The sequence below is a fragment of the Hemitrygon akajei genome, chromosome 7 (assembly GCF_048418815.1).
Source record: "Hemitrygon akajei chromosome 7, sHemAka1.3, whole genome shotgun sequence".
NCBI classification, from domain to species: domain Eukaryota; kingdom Metazoa; phylum Chordata; class Chondrichthyes; order Myliobatiformes; family Dasyatidae; genus Hemitrygon; species Hemitrygon akajei.
Genome location: NC_133130.1, coordinates 26431507 through 26452660, shown reverse-complemented (window position 1 = coordinate 26452660; position 21154 = coordinate 26431507). Strand labels below are relative to the sequence as shown.

Here is a 21154-nt window from a genome sequence, read left to right as displayed (position 1 = left end):
GGGAAATTATTTTGTTACAGCAGCAACATTTAAGACACATTTAGCAGTGGTCAGACTTAACTAATAATGAAGTACAGAATAATAAAATACATAATAATAATTTACCGATGTTCAATAATGATGTATGAAATAATGAAACAGACTATTGTACTATGATGTGTGTTCTCTTGTTACACAGAGATGAACTTATTGCATTTGGTAGGAAAGATTTTCTGTAACGATCCTTGTGACAGCAAAGCTGAATGAGTCTGTTCGAAAGGGTGCTCCGCTGCTTATTCAGTAGGTCATGGAGAGGATGTGCCAGATTGTCCATAATGGATAACATTTTGTTTAGTGACCTCCTCTCCATCTCTAACTCAAAAGAGTCTAGGCTGTAGCCAAGACAGATCCAGCCTTTTTGATGAGTTTATTTAGCCTTTTTGCATCACCAGCACTGATGATACTCCCCCAACATAAAGCTGCAAAGAAGACTGCGCTCACTACAACAGACTGGTAAAAGATGTCCAACATCCTGCTGCACACTTTGAAGGATCTCAGCTTCCTTAGAAAATCGAGTCTGTTCATCCCCTTCTTGTAAACAGCCTTGGAGTTGGTTTTCCAGTTAAGACTGTTGTCGAGGTGAACTCCCAAGTATTTGTATTCTCCAGCACCGTAACTTTTATCTACCAGAATGTATACAGGACTCGTCACAATCTTCTTCCTTCTAAAGTCAATCACCATCCCCCTGGTTTTGGCCACGTTCAGGAGCAGGTGACTCCTCCAGCACCACTCCACAAACTTGTCCACCAGTCCTCTGTACTCCAACTCCTGCCCGTCTCTGATACACCCAACCACCGCAGAGTCATCCAAGAACTTCTGCCAGTGACAAGACTCAGATTTGTACTGAACATCTGAGGTGTACAGAGTGAACAGAAACAGAGACAAGACAGTCCCTTGTGACGTTCCAGTGCCACTTACCACCATCTCGGACAGAACTACCTAGCCATACAACCTGGGATTTATCTTTCAGGTAGTCAGCAATCCAGGAGATATCTGTCTACGCAAAGTTCATGCACAATCAGTGGAAGAAGTACACAATTTCCCAACCAAACCATCTGCATGCTCTTCCAGGGCTATCATCACATCCATGGCAGAGTCTGCATTTTTTTCCTTGCACTCTTAAGCTATGTTGAAACACAATGACATGGAAGCAAGTTGCCTTAGTCTGCAGGAACTGCCTAGAAGGAGCTCTGCAAAAACGGCCCATTGAGGGGTCTCACCCCAAAACCTCTACTGGTCATTTTCCACCGATGCAGTCTGACCTGCTCAGTTCATCCAACACTTTGTGTGTGTTGTTTAAGATATATGTATATTGAGATAGAGGAGTATGCAAATAATGGTGTTTGAAAGCCAAGGTTGCATAAACAGCTTTCCAACATATTTCGTGTCAGTGACATCAGGGAAGTTACAATGTAGGAAGAAGCATTCGACGGTAGTGTAGGCAAGATATATGAAGTTGTGAGATTGTGAGATGTTAGCAATTTGCTCCTTGGATAGAAATAGATTGTTTGCTCAGCATTTGTGGAATCCCAGGTCATGTTATATATTTTTGTGATGCATCTCATTTCTCTCCCAGCATGACTCATTATCAAATTGTCTTCATATGATAGCTTACAATTTGGATTTGCTTGAAGAGCTGAAAAGTTATTATCATCTTCAAGCCTGAAAAGTGTGACCAAGTGAATAGATCACTAATTTAATAAGATTTTAACCCCAATTAATGATGAACAGGCTACAGTATGAACTAATTTTATTCCACAGCAATCGCATCTTACCAAAACTCCAAAATGGAATGCATTAATGGCATTATCTGTCTTTATTAACATTATGAATGAAATGTTTAGAAATTATTGATTCACCATTTGAAGTTGTGTTTGATTTGTTGGCGCATGGCACTGTTCTCTAACAATCCTTGTTTTTGGGTGAATACGGAATGGTTACTTGAGAAAGCGATAACACATTTAGGCTTAATTTAGTTATATTCAGTATTCAAACCATGCACTAGAATTGCTGCTCTCACTGATTGAGGACAAATGTGGCACATTTGCCGTTGTCCCAAATAAAGTTATCGGAATTGGTTGATTCAGATATAAGTAAATGGGGATTTGCTGTGATGGGGTGCCTGCTTTCCTGTCTCTGAGGTGACAGCACATTGAGTGTGGTCACTCGGTGACGTGCAAAAATTCATGGTGATTTTCAATGAGTTATCTTTCATACGGCTGCAAGTTCAATGGTAAGGTGAATAGTTCAGCACTGAAAAGGAACTCCCAACTGAGCAATGGTTGGTAGATACCTACAATTTTCAGGAGGCTAGAGATGTCAGAAATATGTCATAGCTAACATATTTTGTTTGTTTCATTTCAGGCTCAAGACATACAGGTTGCATTATTGAATAGTTTGGTTTTGGATGGAGAAGCAATTTACAACCTCCTTTCCAACCCCATCCTGCTGATATTAGCCAGGACAATTTTGGTGAACTGCAGGGGTAAACTGGATCTTTTCCAGGTAAGGGTACATCTATACCTAATGTTCTTGTGTTACAGGTATCACTGTGATTCAGAAAAATAACAAGCTTGTTTGGATCCATTACACTTTTATTCAAGGCTGTAATGGTGGTCTAGCTCTAACAGTTTTGGTATTTTCTCTTTAATATGGTTGCTTTTTTCCCCGTTATGTTATTAATTTATATTTGAATTTCCAAAAATAAACAGTGAGACATCTGGTAAATCATAGTTAACTATAACGCTATTTTCAGGGACACTGATTATCCATATGGGTTTGAACGCTCATTTTACCTGTTTGATATCAGAATGAATTCAACAGAAGCGAATGTAATAAATAAGACTGCCTCTGAACCACTGCCAGCATTCATCATAGACTGTTCAGGACCAGACAAACATTAGTCAGACTAATTTTTACCCGGTGCTTAGGGAATGCTAGCTTCTGGTATCATATGTCAATGCAGTGAGTTCTGTTTATATAATCAATGTTCATTGATATATAATTTGATATTGTGGTCACTCTAGGATAAAGAGGAGGAGGCAGTAGAGGAAATGGTAGAGAGAAATTTCAAAACTCCAACTCAAGTGGCTCAAAGGGGTAGAGAAGAAATACAGAAGACCAAATCTGAAAAACTGCAAACCTCGTGGTTTATTTTGGTGCTAGATGATTGGGACAATGATAGGGAAGGACAAATATAATGAGGAATTTTGAGATACTGGGTCATTTTGGCTGATGTATGTTGATAAGTGCCCAGGGTATTGAATGAGAGAGAATTGGTGTGGTATTAATGTGGCTGTTTTAATTGAACTTCATGGAGGTTGGAGAATAGGAGGCTGGCCAGGAAAATTTAGAAATAGAAGAATTTATTCTTGATAAAGTACTTGATTTGGAACTTGGGTAGCAAGTGGGTTAGGCCATAAGACATAGGAGCAAAATTAGGCAATTTGGTCCTTTGAGTCTGCTGTGCCACTCATTCGATCGTGGTTGAAGTATTATTTTCTCTCAACTCCATTCTGCTGCCTTGTCTGTAACCTTTGATGCCCTTACTAATCAAGAACCTATCAATCTCCACTTTAAATATATCCAATCACTTGATCTTCACAGCCACCTGTGGCAATGAATTCCACAGATTCAACACCCTCTGACTAAAAAAGAATTCTTCCTCATCTGTGTTCTAAAGGGATGTCTTTCTATTCTGAGGTTGTGCTGCTACTGGAAACATTCTCTCCACATCCAGTTTATCTAGGCCTTTCAATATGCAGTAAGTTTCAATGAGACCCGCTCATATTTCTGAACTCCAGCGAGTACAGGTCTGGAACCATCAAACTCTCCTCAAATGTTAACCCTTTCATCTCCAGAATTATTCTCATAAACCTCCTCTGGACCCTCTTCAATAGCAGCACTTCCTTCTGTAGATAGGGGATCCAAAACTGCTGACAATACAGCAAATGCTGTCTGACCAATGCCTTATAAAGCCTCAGCATTACATCCTTGCTTTTATTATTCTAGTCCCCTCGAAAAGAATGCTCATATTGCATTTGACAGCTTTATGACTAACTCAATCTGCAAGATAACCTTTTAGGAATCCTGCATTAGGACTCCCAAGTCTCTTCACACCTCCTGTTTCTGAATTCGCTCTCTATTAGTCTCCGCTTTGATTCCTTCTATTAAAGTTCATGACCGTAAACATCCCTAAGCTGTATTTGATATAATGCTACTTTGCCCAAGTCCTTCTGCAGACTCCCTGCTACCTGAGCACTACCTGCCCCTTCACCTATTTTTTTTTTATCATTAGCATACTTAGCCACAATGCCATCATTTCCATCATCCAGATCATTAACCGATTAACCGCTTCGGTTTTCAAGGGCAACAGCCATTATTCCAGTGCCAAAGAAGGTGACTATAATCTGCCTAAGTGACTATTATCTTGCGGCATTAACATCAACCATTATGAAATGTTTTAGGTGGCTGGTCATGGAGTGCATTAAAGCCTTCCTCCCAGCTAAATTAGATTTTTTCCAGTTCACTTATCGCTCGAGTCTATCCACTGATGATGCCTAAGCCTCTGCCTTCCACTCTGTCCTGTCCCAGCTGGAAAATGGTGTCTCATATGCTAGATTGCGGTTTACAGACTTGAATTTGGCATTTAACACCATCATACCCCAGAAACTGTTGGCAAAGCTGTCCTCACAGGGTTTCAATGCCTCCCTCTATAACTGGATCCTGGACTTCTTAACAGAAAGGCTACATGTACATGTATTCTGTGTGGGCAGCAACATCTCTAGTCTCATTACGCTGGGTACTTGCACTACTGAGGGCTGTGTGCTCAGCCTGTTGCTGTTCACACCGCTGACGCATGACTGTGTCACGGGATTCAGCTCAAACCATGTCATCAGATTTGCAGCTGGCACAGCAGTGGATGGCCTCATCAACAACAATGGTGAGTTGGAGTACAGAGAGGAAGTCGAGCGGCTGGTGGACTGGTGCGTGAACAACAACCTATGTCTGAACATGAGAAGACCAAGGAAATGATTGTGGACTCGAGGAAGGTGCAGATGAATCATCCCCTCTGCACATGCATGGCTCCTCCATAGAGAGAACTAAGTGCACTAAGTCACCGAGTTCCTGGAAGTTCATATCACGGGCAACCTCACCTGGTCCCTTGATATTTCCTCCCTGAATATGAAGGTGCAGCAGCGTCTCCACTATCTGAGAAGGCTGAGGCAAATTAGACTCCCAACCCCCCCCACACTCCACCACCACCATCTTAACTGAACTGTACAGGGGCACCATTGAGAGTGTCTGGACAAGCTGCATCTCCGTCTGGTATGGGGGGAGCAGCGCATCGGACTGCAAGTCCCTGTAAAGAACTGTGAGAACAGACTAGAGAATCATAGGGGTCTCCCTACCATCCATTGGGGACATTTTCAGGAGTGATGTGCAGGCAGGGCTCTTAGCATTAAGGATCCCACCCATCCATCCAGCATTCTCTTTGACAATCCACCATCAGGGAGGGGAGTCCTATGCATAAAAAACAAGAGCGGTTGAGATGGGAAACAAACAAGATAAAATCTGCAGATGCTGAAGTGGAAGAGATGGGGTCAAAGATGGATGCTTGTGGGCTTCCAGAATTGAACAGCTTCTTAGATCATGGTTTTCTATAATGTCTGAGACAGTTACAGTACTGTGCAAAAGTCTTAGGCACATGTATGTTGTTACGGTGCCTAAGACTTTTGCACAGTACTGTATTTGTCAATGTGGAGCAGTGAGTGAGTTATTAAATCAGGCGGGAGCAAAGCATATTGGGAATGGTCAGGGTGGAGCACTGCAGGAGCGGTGTGGGATAGGTGGCAGAGAAGGAGTGCCAGGGGCGGGGGGTAGTGCAAGTGCAGACCCTCCCGGCCCTGAGGCACCACGTAAGGTCATTTGATTCACAACAATTGGTTTATTGGTCATTACAGAGCGTCCCTCTGGTGCTTCCTGCTCCCTCCCCTCTCCTACCCTTTTTCCCAACCATGATTCCCCTTTCCCTGCCCCCTTTCCACTTCCAGTCCACAATAGAGACCCATATTAGAATCAGGTTTATCATAAGACATAGGAGCAGAATTAGGCCTGTGGCTCATCGAGTCTGCTCATCATGGCTGATCCATTTCCCTCTCAGCCCCAATCTCTTGCCTTCTTCCCATATCCCTTCATGCCTAACTAATCAAGAATCTATCAACCTCTGCGTTAAGGATACCCAATGGCTTGGCCTCCACAGCCACGTGTAGCAACAGATCCCACAGATTCAGCACTCTGGCTAAAGAATTTTCTCCTCATTTCCTTTCTAAATGAATGCCCCTCTATTCTGAGACTGTGCCCTCTGGTCTTCGACTCTCCCACCATATGAAACATCCTCTCCACATCCACTGTATCAAGGCCTTTTACCATTCGATAGGTTTCAATGAGATCACCCCTCATTCTTCTGAATTCCTGTGAGTACAGACCCAGAGTCATCAAGTGCTCCTCATATGATAAGCCGTTCAATTCTGGAATAATTTTTGTGAATCTCTTTTGAACTCTCTTTATATCATTCACATACAGTATATCATGAAATTTGTTTTGTTTTTGCAGCAGCAATACAGTCGACCCTCCTTATCCGTGAGGGTTTGATTCCGGGACCTCCCATGGGTACCAAAAAATGCAGATGCTCAAGTCCCTTATATAAAATGGCGTAGTACTTGCATATAACCTATGCACATCCTCCCGTATACTTTAAATCATCTCTAGATTACTTATAATACCTAATACAATGTAAATGATATGTAAATAGTTGTTATACTGAAATGTTTAGGGAATATTGACAAGAAAAAGAACTGTACATGTTCCTCCCACTCACAACACAAGCAGCGAACGGACGACACGAGGCGAACAGTGATCAAACAACAAGTAAAACTTTTAATCATCTCTAGATTACAGAATTTATAACACCTAATACAATGGAAATGTTATGTAAATAGTTGTTACACTGTCTTGTTTAGGGAATATTGACAAGAAAAAAACTACATGCTCCTCTCGCTCACAACACAAGAAGCGAATGAATGATACGCGAGGCGAACAATGATCAAACAACGAGTAAAACTTATAATACCTGTACAGTAGTTGTTACACTGTCTTGTTTATGGAATAAGGACACTTTGGAGGAGGCTCAATAATACTAAAGTCAGGAACTGTGGAGGTTGAGGGCTGAGGATCTTCAAGCGTTGAACGTCGAGACTTCAGAATTGCAGATGCTTTAGCTAGAGACATTGTTATAGGAAGCTGTCTCTTCTTTTCCTTTGCATTATCATACAAATCTTGCAAGATGGCCTTTCTCTTCTAGGAGTTTCTTGAGCTCCTCTGGGAATGCTGCTGCGGCCTTGGCATTAGCCAATGCCGATTCTCCTGTGATCTTTACATTCGTAGCGCTTTACTTAGCCAGCCAGCCATCACATTGCTTTGACCACGTAATGCTTTTTAGGAGCCATTTTTTCCAAAGGAACAAAGCGAACGAATGAAACGCGAGGCGAACAATGCTCAAAAAACGAGTGCTGGAAGAGCACTTCCAGGTTTTCTCAATTCGCGGTTGAATGAATTTGCGCATGCTGAACTCGTGGATAAGGAGGGCTGACTGTACATAAAATTACTACAGTTCTGTGCAAGTCTTAGGCACCCTAGCTATATGTTTGTATGTAAGATTTTTGCACAACACTGGATACAGATTTGTGGAGAGCTACAAAAGGAAGGATGGGATAGCGAGGTGTTTTTCAGTCACAGAGAATGTCACTCAGTTTCAATTTGGCTGATTCAGTACAGTGAACGGTGAAAATTTAACTGAAGAAATTCCAACATAGCTGTGGGGTAAATGGGTATTATCATTGTAATTGACAACATTGCAGTCTTGGGAGGGAAAAAAAGAGATTGGTGATCAGGGCAAAAATTTGCTTTACACAATGGTTGAGGGTTCTTTGGGAAATCGATCAGTAATGCTGGTTTAAAAGAATGTGACAGTACTTGAGAAACAAATGTTTGTAGACTGATAGGGGTAAGAAAGGAAGCTAGATTATCTTTTCAGCGTGAATGAAAAAGGGAGCTGGAGGCAAGTTACGTAGAGGATAACAGATTGGAGAAGGCCCAAGGGTTGATCAGAGCGTGTCTAAATATATACTGAAGTTGAGGCAAAAATTCCATGGAAAGCTTGAAGGCCAATAGCAGATGGCATTCTGTGACAGTGATGAGTCATGTCACCAGATGCATTTGGGGCTTGGAGTAATCAAGCTGGATTTATTCCCCTTGTCCAGCTTGTCTGAGATGGTGCTCTCACCCTGCAGCCATCTGTGAGTAGGGTGGCAAGTTTGTAATGGATTACCAAATTAGTCTTAATTTAAAATGTTATGATGGATGGATTTGAAAAGACAGCCTAGCCTGCACATTATTATATTATAGCCTCTGTGCTCTTCATCTGCTAATCTTGTTATTGGTATACAATGATAGATACTCCAAACTGGACATGGCAAGTAAATCATTATTTTGTGAGAGTTTAAACCTTTAGAAAAAAATATTATTTGTTAGTATTGTTCTGCCATGTACCACTTGTTATCTGTTGGCGAATGATATGATTGTGTTGTGACACTGTCATTGGGAGGCATGAATTCAGTTTGTTTCCTGTATCCTGCAATGAAGATCTCTGTTGGATTTGGGATTTATGTTTTCGGATGACTTCTTGAGATGGAGATTTTATTGCATATGTGGTGAAGCTGCACCTAAGCAGTTAGAAAATAGGTGCAATAATGGAATAATTTCAGGACAGAAACCTAATCCTGAGCTATCCAAAGCTGTTTAAAACTCTTGATCTCGTTAGTACCTTTTACTCTCTTCCAGGTATCTTTTCCTTTGAATGACCTGCTGGAAAAAATAACTGCTTCATTGAAGTTCCAGAAGAAGTGGTAGAGGCAGGTTCGATTTTGTCATTTAAAAAAAAAAATTGGATAGGTATATGGAGGGTTATGGGCTGAGTGCAGGAAGGTGGGACTAGGCGAGAGTAAGCGTTTGGCCCAGACTAGAAGGGCCGAGGTGGCCTGTTTCCATGCTGTAATTGTTATATGGTTATCTTGCTGCGTTATACAACTTGTGGTCAGCAGGGGGGGGTGCCTGCTTCACCTGCTGCTGTGTTACGGGGCACTTACTAGCTGCTATTTCGATCATTACTGCCACCTACTGAAGAATTGCCTCTGCGGTATTTGTCCAATCTGTTTCAATTACTGTTCAACCTTTTTTTCAAAACTTTTTCATAAATTGACTGAAATGACTTTTCAGAAACAAAGGGAATAGTCAATCAGGAATGTAAATACGATGGATTCTGGTTAATTGTACCATTGGTTAATCGGAAAGTCACTTATTTTGTTTGTTTACGTATTTAGCGGTACAGTATGGTGCAAGCCCTTCTGGTTCTTTGAGCCATGCCACCCAGGCAGCCCCACAACCCCAATGACCTGAATCTAACCATGGGACAATTTACAATGACTAATTAACCTACCTGGTATGTCTTTGTGACCATTAGACACTGCACTGTGCTTAGAGCAAAAAGTTTTTAAGTAGCATCAGTTGTGTGTGCTTTTGATATGTTACCCATTTGGGTCAACCTGTGCAAATTTAAAAAGCAGTTCAGTCAGTACAGTTTGTCATTGATATTTGGTGGGATGTTTGCAGTACGACAATTCAAAACTGTTTTGCTCACTGCCATTTCAGGTATTTGGGCCTGGCAATCCCAGAAACAACTAGGAATAAAAATGAAATGACTTCACTACTTCAGCAAGTTAGGAACTATGAAGAATTTAAAGATATCAGCAATCATCTTGAAAATTAAGGTTATCCATTATCTGCACTAGATGACTGCACTGATTTTGTTTGTTTACAGTTAGTCAAAAAGAATGTGGCAGCATACACTGGATGAATTCCTCTCTCGATAACTATTAGGAACTAATGCACAGCTTTATAGTACAGTAGTAGTAATGGTAGTGTTCTAATTTGTTCTGTATTTCATTTAAATACATAATTCATTACTGAGTTAAGCAGTTGTTTGTCCTTTTTTAATGTACCTTTTTAAATATTTCCATGAAACTTCAGCTAATTGAGGCAGCCGTTAATTGGGTGAAAATGTACTGGTCCTGAGTGTCCCAGTTAACTGGAATCCACTGTGCAAATGTAGCACACCAATGAGCTGGAGGAACTCTTCATGAGCCCTGATGAAGAGTTTCAACCCAAAACATTGACTGTTAATTTTGCTCCATAGATGTTACCTGGCTTGTCGAGTTCTTCCAGTTACTTTGTGTGTTGCCTCAGAATTCCCACATCTACAGTCTCTTGTGTCTCTGTAAATACTAATGGATGATTTTTAAACAGATAAATATTTTTCTTCAAATATTGTTAACTTGGGAACTATTAAGCTCAGTTTTTCCTTCTGAATATCAATGACTATTTGTTATAATGGTGGTTCAAAGATTTAAAGATACAAAGTCTATTTATAATCAAATACCAACTCTGAGATGTGTCCTCCTGCAAGTAGGCATGAAACAAAGAAACACCATGGAACCTGTTCAAGAAAACATCAAACACCCAACACGCAAAAAAAAACAAACAAATTGTGCAAACAGCAAAAGGCTAGTGAACAACTCATAGAATATCAAACATCAAAACAGGAGTCAGGTCGTGTCCAGTTTAGTTCAGTTCAGCACCACACCACTAGCCGGGCCATTCTTCTCCGAAGCACCCGACCGTTTCGATTGTCCAGATCAAACTGCTCAAAAGCAACAAAAAGAGTTTCCAGAATCCAGAAGCACATACAGTGTGAACCTTAAGTGTTCCCCAGAATGAGTCCACAGCCTCACCAGTCAATCCCTGCAACGTGGATCCCACTCTCCTGCACTTTCCTCTGACAGCAGCTGGCAAGAGGGGAAGGAGGACCAGGCAGATGGCGACGGACATCCACCCATCGTCCACTCTCATCTTTGTTGATTTCAGCCTCGCTTGACAACCCAATCTGATAGAAGCAATGGAGTCGATGGTGGGCTTGCAGGCTCCAAGCTTCCAGGCCTTCAGGCTGCACACTCCGCTCCAGGCCTCACTGAGCTCACTTGGAGACAGCAAGGTGCCCGATAGCTCAATTGGCCCAAAAATGCACCATCAAAATGTAAATCACAGGTTCCAATTGCATGCAGCTTAGTAGAATCATATTTGAAAGAAATTTAAGTAAAAGAAGTAGTTTGTGAACTATCTGTAGGACGTCGCCATTGGTCACATTGTTCGTTTGTGCAATCAAGACAACTCATTATTTAAGTAAATTTTTTTATGATATTCATCTGCAAGGAAAGAAATAATTTTTTGTACAGTAAGTTAGATATATTCATTCACCTGTGGGATAATGATTCACTTCAAACTGATGGGACAAAAGATTATCTGCAGCCATAGGAGTTTTGGGTGAAATTTGGTTAAATGTTGTCAGTCAAGTTCCCAATCTCTTTTCCTATCAGTCTTTTCTTTGCTGTTCTATATTAGCTCTTTGTCACTAGTGTTTTGTTTCTTTTTAGCTCTCAATCTCTGAGTTCATGTTCTTCTGTGGCCACTTCCTTCTCTATCATGGTTACTTGGTCCATTCCCACAATCTTTGTTTTTCTATTTTTGGCTTATTAAATGTTTTTATTCCTGTATCATTGATGACTGCCCTAAACAACCTGGTATTCGGAACAATATATGGAGGTTGAGCAGGTTTACTGTAAAGTCTGAGGCACTTAAGCTCAAACAGAAAGGAAGAATTAATGGTTAGACCTGATGGACGTTCTCAGCCCAAAAAGTTGGCTGTTCACTTTTCCATTGATGCCACCTGGCCTGGTGAGTTCCTCCAGCATTGTGTGTATGTTGAATGTTTAGTGAGGTGTTTTTCAGTCACAGAGAATGTCACTCAGTTTCATCATGGATGATTCAGTGCCGTGAAAGGTGAAAATTTAACTGGAGAAATTCCAGCAGGATGGATGGGTATTGTCATTGGAATTGACAATATTGCAGACTTTGGAGAGAAAAAAAAGCTTGAAGGTCAGGGCAGCTGAAAAATTGTCAGCCTGATGTAGGCTTTCAACCTGAAACATTTCCTCCAACTCAGCTCCTCCAGCAGGTATTGTTGCAGCAGATCTTAACATTTGCAGTCACTTGTGTCTCTCTTCTATTTAAAGTCTTTAATACCCTTCGCTTTAAATTCGAATTATGATTGCCTGATTTTCTTCTGTCACATGATGTCAGATTGTTTTTTCAAGTCAAGTCACTTTTTATTGTCATTTCGACCATAACTGCTGTTACAGTACACAATAAAAACGAGACAGCGTTTTTCAGGATCATGGTGCTACATGAAACAGTACAAAAACTACACTGAACTATGTAAAAACAACACAAAAAAAAACTACACTAGACTACAGACCGACCCAGGAATGCATAAAGTGCACAAAACAGTGCAGATATTACAATAAATAATAAACAAGCCAATAGGCACAGTAGAGGGCAGTAAGTTGGTGTCAGTCCAGGATCTGGGTATTGAGGAGTCTGATGGCTTGGGGGAAGAAACTATTACATAGTCTGGTCGTGAGAGCCCAAATGCTTTGGTGCCTTTTCCCAGATGGCAGGAGGGAGAAGAGTTTGTATGAGGGGTGCTGGGGTCCTTCATAATGCTGTTTGCTTTGCGGATGCAGCGTGTAGTGTAAATGTCTGTAATGGTGGGAACAGTGACCCTGATGATCTTCTCAGCTGACCTCACTATCCGCTGCAGGGTCTTGCGATCTGAGATGATGTAATTTCCGAACCAGACAGTGATACAGCTGAGAAACTCCTGTGAAACTTTAATGATGCTGCATTAAAGCAAGTTGTGGTTACTTGTACACTTAAGAAAGAATGTGATAACCCTGATGTAGAGAAGATATTTCTGCTTGTGGGAGAGTCCAGAGTAGGCAAGCTATTCCAGTAGATGTGGTTGAACTGCTCCTATGGCAATTGTTGCAAACAGAGAAAGTCATCAATCTGAAACAATAACTCTGTTTCCCTCCACATGGATGCTCTTTGACTTGTGGATTATCTCCATCATTTTCTGTTTTTGTTACAGGTTTTCGTAATCTGCAGTTTTTTTGCAGCTACCATCAGGCAGGAGATACAGAAGCCCGAAGTCCCACACCACTAAGCTCAAATTCAAGAGCAGCTACTTTCCTTCAACTATTTAGTTCTTGAACCAAACAGCAAAACCCTTGAGTAACACTATGATCACTTGTATAGCAGCTATATGATTACTTTGATCAGTTTGCACAAAATTGAGCTTATTTTTTATATAATAAAAATTGTGTATAATTTATGTTTATGTTTTTCCTGTGAATGCTACTTATATGATACCCTGTGCCTGTGACACTGCTGCAAGTATGTTCTTCATTGTACCTGTGCTTACATGTACTTGTGCCTATAACAATAAAATGTCTGGAAGATTGCTGGCCTCCTACAAGTCTGTAGAACTTTGATCTTGCCAAGGTGGAATGGATGAGGTGAATGGCCTGGATATATTTTTCAGTTTGTACGTAGAGCTGAAATACTTTTGTTTATAAAGAGTGAGAAGAGCCCTTCTTTCTTCCTTTGCAGATGTTGCCCTGGTGGACAATGCGATGTGTTAACATTCACCAGCAGTTACTGGCAGAGCGCTCTTCTCAACTCTTCACCATTACTCAGTGCTGCATTGACAAAGGTACAACTTCCTTGTAGTTTTGGGCAATAAATGAAGTCCACATTATCTGTATGGAAGGGGAAGAGAAAATTCCTTTCAAAATCCTTGCCTTTGTTGAAGTAAAAATTTAAATATAATTCAACATTGTTCATTCTGGATTCCACTATAGTTGAAGAAAGAATGACTGATGTGCACTTGCTTTTACCATAATTTTGCATAAAAATATTTTAACAAAACAATATTCAGATGTTGAATGATATTTCGGAACAGATGATCGTCTGAAACATTAATTTTTTTTTGGAGATGCTCTCTAATCTGTGAATCTTCCTAATGCTTTCTATTTTTCCTTTGCATTTCTGGCACCCGTAGCCTTTTGCTTTTGGATTATGTTTTTTTAATGTATTATTTGTTAAGTTTCTATCCATATATAGATTTAACTAACATACACAAAATGCTGGGGGAACTCAGCGGACCAGGCAACGACTACGGAAAAGTGTAAACAGTCAACATTTGGAAGAGTCTTTACCCAAAGCTTCAACTGTTTACTCTTTTCCATAGACACTGCCTGGCCTGCTGAGTTCCTCCAGCATTTTGCGTGTGTTGCTTTGATTTCCAGCATCTGCAGACTTCCTGTTGTTTATGGATTGAGCCAGTTTGGTGTTTCTCCTGATCATTGAGGAAAACTATGATAAACTATTTGAAAAGAAGTATTAAATTTGCAGGATGCTTGAGTAAGTGGCAGATGAGTTTTGATGTAGTAACTATGAGGTGACACACATTGGTATGTTGGAGAAGATTAACAAACCCAGGAAAATGGAGTCCAAAGGAGGTAGAGAAGCAAAGTGTCAACAAGATCACCAGTTTTAACATAGCCACTGCAATGCCAGTGGGATTTTTAAAAGTATTAAATTCATTTACTTATAGTATCAGAGTAACCAGTTATCTGTTGGAGTGGTACCCTTGCTGCTGTCGGTCTGGCTGTGTTTGTAGAATTGTTGTCACAGGATTGTATGTTCAAGCATTGTGGCAGAAATTAAGTCCCCAATCTGGGCTGGTGATCATTGTATTTTTCAGGGGGTGTCAAAGCCATTGTTCTTCAGTCTCAATATTACAAAGCTGCCGTGGGAAGATTGGAGAGTTGTTCTCTAAGAAATGAGATCAAATGGGTTAAAGGACCTTCATCTAATCCTGTCTTTTAGTGAACTAAACACAGTGGAAGGATTTGATGCTTCGTAACTTAGGCGTTTCTGATATCTGTCACCTGAATAAAGCTTTTTTTTGCCATTCTTTTATTCTCATTTGTCATTGAGGAAGCTGTTTTATTGGGGATTAGCTTTTTCTCAACCCAGGAATGAATCCGTGTGGAAAGTTCCCTGTCTGTGAGAGGAGTCAGGGGGTTAGTGGAATGTGTTTTATATTCCCTCATATACCATACATAAATACAACAGCGTGATCAGCGTAGCTACCTATTACTTTCTTGTTTGGAACTGAAGCAAGGCATGTGCCAGCGTTGCTTCCTGGAGGCTGCTGCTTTTTGCTGAAAAGCATGTATAGCATTTTTTAAAGTATGCCAGGAGGACATTCCAGATCTCAGATTGTACTGTAGCTTAATGACCTCCTTCCAGCGGATATATATTTTTCTTATTTATTCAAAAAAAAAGCTCTCCTCTTGTGTTGGAGAACACACTTAGTCTCACTTTACTGATGTTGTACTGATATTCCTTTGCTATTTCAATGCGTCTTTCTTTTCTGTCGCTTGGCTGCTGCCTTTAAGTCCAGCGCTTGAAAGGACTCCACCCTCCAAGTCCTGGTTACTTTGGCTTCTTCCTTTCCTTTACTAGCCCCACTGCTGTGATTAATACTCATTGAGGTCAGAGTTTTTAATGATGAAGCTGTTGTATGGTAAAAGATTGTTAGTTCTGCATAAAGGCACCTCGAGCTACTTGTTTTTTTTTGTCTTTGTCTCTTTTGAATTTTCTACTCATTTTTGTTGTCTGTTTCCTTTTATAACATTGATGTTGAAAATTTACTTTGCATGTTTTTACCAATTTGTAACAGAAATGCAAAATGAATATTAATAATGTGATACAAATTTACTTACTCCCTTTTCTACCTTAAATTTCCTGCCCCCACACACATACTCCACCTCCACACCTCATGATACCATGATTTGTTTATTTTTTAGATTAATTACTGCAATTTGCATTGAACACGTGCATTATACAAAGCAGTGACAGGATAATTTCCAATACCTGTGAAAAATAACTAGACATTGGAGCTGATCTTCTTTAAGAATGTTAAGACATTTCATTCAATAGTTCAATGGTTCCATTTAATATTAGAGAATGTATACACTATACAACCTGAAATTCTTACTCCCTGCAGACACCCTTGAAACAACAGAAAACCCCCAAAGAATTAATGACAGGAAACAGAGTTAAGAAACCCCAATACCCTCTGCCCCTCCCATGCACAAGCAACATCAACCCTCCCCTCCATCTCCCCCCACTTATCTTAGCAAAAAGCATCAGCGCTCCCACCACCCACCATACCAGCAACAGCAAAGCCCATAAAGAGAGACCATGGTGTACAGTACATCAAAAGTAACTGTTCACTCCCAACATTTTCAACATCCCACAGAGCATCCATGGAAATAGTGACAGAATTGTTGTGGAAATAAACATTAGAATGATTCACAAATAAAAATGAAAATTATACACATTAAATTATACAAATCTACAACTGTTTATTTAAAATTATCATTTTAATTATAGTAAGTTGACCATAGGTTCTGTGGAATACATTTTAGTGGGATATTTAGTGGTCATATGTTGAGCATTCAGTCAGACATTCGGTGAAATCTCTGATGTATTTATGTGCATTGCTGCAGTTTGTGTGTCTTTGCACAGATACACTTTAAAGAAAGGACTAGAGTTTATAAAGGTCTCTCACAACCATGATACTTTAAGATTCCAATGTTGAAATGCAATCACTGTTTCAATGATGGGAAACGATGGTCAGTTCGTGCACAGCAATTATGCTAATGACCAGATAACCTGAGGGATAAATATTAAAATTCAAAGTTAATTTTAGTGTCAGAGTACATACAGTATACGACCACATACAACCCTGAGATTCTTTTTCCTGTGAGCATACTCAGCAAATCTATAAAATTGTATCTGTAACAGGATCAATGAAAGATCAAGTAAAGCATAGAAGACAACAAGCTGTGCAAATGCAGATCTAAATAAATAACGAGAACATGAAATAACAAGATTAAAAAGTCCTTAAAGTGAGATCATTTGTTGTGGAAACATTGCAATAGATGAGTGTAGTTATCCCCTTTTGTTCAAGAGCCTGATGGTTGAGGGTTAGTAACTGTTCTTGAACCTGGTGGTGCTAGTTCTGAGGTTCTTGTACCTTCTATCTGATGGCAGCAGTAAGAAAAGAGCATAGTCTGAGTGGTGAGGATCTTTGGTGATGGATGCTGCTTTCCTATAACAGCGCTTCATGTGAATGTGCTCAGTGCTTGGGAGGGCTTTACCCGTGATGTACTGGGCTGAATCCACTACCTTTTGTAGGATTTTCCATTCAAGGGTATTGGTGTTCCCATAGCAGGCTGTGATGCAGCCAGTCAACACACTGTCCACTACACACCTATGGAAGTTTGTTGAAGTTTTTGATGTCATGCCAAATCTCTCCAGACTCCTAAGGAAATAGAGGCGCTGATGTGCTTTCTTTGCAATTTCATTTATATGATGGCTCCAGAACACCAGGAATTATTCCCTTGTTGTTTGCCAAACCTATGTCAATGGAACTTGCTGTGTATTTGAAAGAGTAGGCAGAACCTTAGTTTGAAAGTGCAAATTGAAAGACAAGACCTTGGGCAGTATGTTTGCTCTATTAGCGCTAGCAGTAAGGATGTCAGCTTAACATTCTGATGTGAGAATATTATGGACTGCTATACTGATAGTAGAATATTTGAGAAGGGTGTTAAACTCTCTAGGACAGATTTATTCTGGTTTGGAAGAATGCATTAAAAGTAGGTCATATAGCATGCGAAGTGCTGGTGTGAAAAATGTAAATTGGAAATCCAGAAAAAGGTTTGATTGTGAAGGTCTGGTTTGAACTATATCTAATGCCAAAAAAACATACTAGGCACCTGGGTAAACCACTTATACATATTTGGTTTTGTTCTTTCAGAATATCATTCCAGTTGGCGTCTAAGTAAGCAAATGAAAGAACAAAACCTCTGTGCAACATTCCTGACCGCGACTCTCCCGATTGCCATTGTGTGAAAATCTCTAGCATTGCTCTATTGACCTATATATATTCTTCATATGGATTGCCCCAACTGATAATAATTAGTGTTGAATTCTTGGCAATTCTATGCTCTCATGAGCATGATGTTTAAAAGCTGGGTTGAAAGTGTCCTGGTCTTGGACTTTATTTTGCAAAATGTTGAGCAGAGTCGTTTGTTTAGTTATGAGCCCTTTAACAAATATTGGATTCATTTTATTTTTTTATATTCCAAATGATTGAACAGCTAACTTTGCAATAGCTACTCTATTTTACATGCATATGTATAAACATATGCAATAAATAATAAAATAAATGAATGGGATGGATAAGGAAAGACGTATCTCAAGCGGAGAAATCCAGAACGAAGGAGCATTCTCTTTAAATCTGAGCTAAGAAAGTTTAAAAATAAATTGGAAAAAAATTTCCACAAAATAGTGTTAGGTTATGAATGGATTGCCATGACTGGTCAAAAATGCATCTAATGCACAAAATTGAAAAGAAACTCAATACAGGTCTTCTGCAGGTTACAAATGCCTGACTTGTGTATGGCCCAGACATATTGATGTTTGGGAGACTAGTAGGATGCTGCAGGGCTACAGCCATCTTCTGCTGCCTGGGAATGCAGCTGGCATCCTCATTTCTGACTTATGTACTATCTGAGTTGCAAAAAGTTCACAGGAACAGAACCATGCCATAATCTAGGAAAACTTGTTAGTTACAAATATATACATAAGTGGGTTATAAGGGTACGAAAGGAATGGGAAAACATACTTGATAAGTTGAACAATTCATGCTTCTTCCTTTGTGTGACATAATGTTTTAACAATCTAAGTAGCGCCGCTATTGAACATGCCAAGTCTCACCAATAACCTAACTTAATTGAAGCTGCAAGTTGTTAAGGTCCAAGTTCTGGAGTTTCCTTTCTAAACTTTTCTAAATCTACTTTTTTCTCCTTTAAAACTTTCCTTAAAGCATATTACTTTGATCAATCTTATTGTTATCTAACTTCATGCATGAATTAGTGGTGCTAAATCTTGTTCTGTTATGTTCATTTTATTATGTTAAATTAATTTATTGTAAAATGAAGTAACCATTCTGATTAATCCAGTGAATTATCTAAAGCATCTTACTGTGCCAGAGTCTACTTACAGTTGTTATGTCTTCAATATATTTACAGTGCAGTCAAACAAGGACTTTTTCAGCTCTGGGGAATGTCAAAATTTAGCTATCCAGTTCCATCTGGAATGTGGGTATGTTTTGCTCTACTACTACGACTACATAAGGGCCAAGGAGAATTTCACTGCAGCCCAGAAAATGACAAAGCTTTCCACCAAAATGACAGGTAGGTCACTCTCTCACACTTTACATTTTCATTCCATGATGTAACAAATTGACTGCAGAGGGACAAATCTAGCTGAGGCCGTGTCACAAATTAAGCTGCAGCATGCTGGATTGAGATGAGAAGAAATTTGTTGACTGAGCGAGCAGTTAAACTGGAATAATCCACTCAGTGTGACTGGAGTTTGTTCAAGACAGAGATGAAGGAAGTTTTGGATGTTAAGAGAGTTTAGGAATATGTCAGTACAAGAGAATGGTATGGAGGTGACTGCTGAGATCTTTTGCTGCTACTCATTGGTCTGCAAGGGCCTGTTCCAGTCTGTATCCTTAAATGAATAAATTAAATTTGCACAAGAGAGAACAACTGTTAGAGGGTACGATGTCAAGAGTATGCCTTTGATAATTTTATAACCCTCAGTAACAGAAGCTCTAGGTAGTTTAAGAAGTGAAACATCAGCCAGGTCAATGCTGAGTAACTGGAAGGTATCTAGCCAGTGGCTACACTAATCCACCCTGCTTTATTCTTCCTTGCTTGTAGACTTCTTCCTAATGGACTACATTCATTAAAAGTTACCGATGGTAATCCGATTGCAAGAGTAACTTTGTTTCTCTTAAGGTTTGCCATAGTTTCACAATGGAATTAATTCAAAATATATCTTTGTGCCTCCATGTATTTTAATCCCCTTTTTATTTTAGAGCTATCTAATATGCCCTATTCTCTTAACTATACTTAACATATTGTTTTAGTTCAATCTTACTGATCATATGGTTATATTGCTAAAGTGGGTACTGCTAGAAATAAAAGACAGGGATGGGAAGCTTCCAACTTTTGGCAGAATCCCTGTTTTTGCAATTGTTAAATTCCAACCACAGTGGCTTTCTGACTTCCGTTGTCTGCTGTTGTAGCCATGGTGAACAACATACTGGGATGGGTATGTCTGGCCTCGCCCTGCAGGTCCTCATCTTTATGGCTGTCTCATTGTGAGGTTGCCAACAGTTCCCCGTGATCCCAGGACAGATGTGCGTAAAGACTAACTGGAGCACTGTGAAAGCATTGGCTGCAGACTAGAGGCAGAATTCAATTCCCACTCAAGTCCATCTTGGTTACTGAGTCTGATCCTGGGGGTGAGGGGAAGGAGGCAGGTAGGCAGGTGAAAGACCATGTTAGGCCCTAAATGATCTTCTAGGTAGGAGTCTGAGTCCTTAACAAGTTCCAGACCAATGGACCATGTCCAGATGTGTCATAGGTTAATATTTGAACGTGATCTTACTGGGCACTGATACTAACTGGAATTTCAAAGAGCTCTTTTAAGGAATTAACACAGATAAATTGGAATTAAGATTCTTTGGAACTCTGTCAAACTTCTCACTGCTCGGTAAAGCAGTCAGCATAATCAAAGACTTCACCCGTTCCAGATTTCTCTCCTTTACCCTCTCCCATCGGGAAGAAGGTTCAAAAAACTGGGAAGCGTGGACCACCAGGCTCAAGGATAGCTTTTATCTCACTATACAATAAAACGGACTCTTGACCTTACAGTCTATCTCATTATGACTTGGCACTTAATTGTTTTATTGCAGTGCACTTTATAACCATAACGCTTTATTCTGCGTCCTGTTGTATTAAATTGATCTTTATGAATGGTATGCAAGACAGATTTTTCACTGTACCTCGGTACTTATGACAATAATAAACCAATCTATCATCCTTGC

At 40.0% G+C, this 21154-nt stretch overlaps 1 protein-coding gene across 2 annotated transcripts in view; it reads left to right on the top strand.

Moving 5' to 3' along the window:
- Positions 1-21154, top strand: part of ttc27 (tetratricopeptide repeat domain 27) — a 250649-nt gene that overhangs the window by 29803 nt on the left and 199692 nt on the right. For both annotated transcript variants that reach the window (XM_073050525.1, XM_073050524.1), the window contains exons 4-6: positions 2404-2544; positions 13723-13825; positions 19284-19448. In XM_073050525.1, the coding sequence (XP_072906626.1) occupies positions 2404-2544; positions 13723-13825; positions 19284-19448 (409 nt within the window). The remainder of the gene's footprint in view (positions 1-2403; positions 2545-13722; positions 13826-19283; positions 19449-21154) is intronic.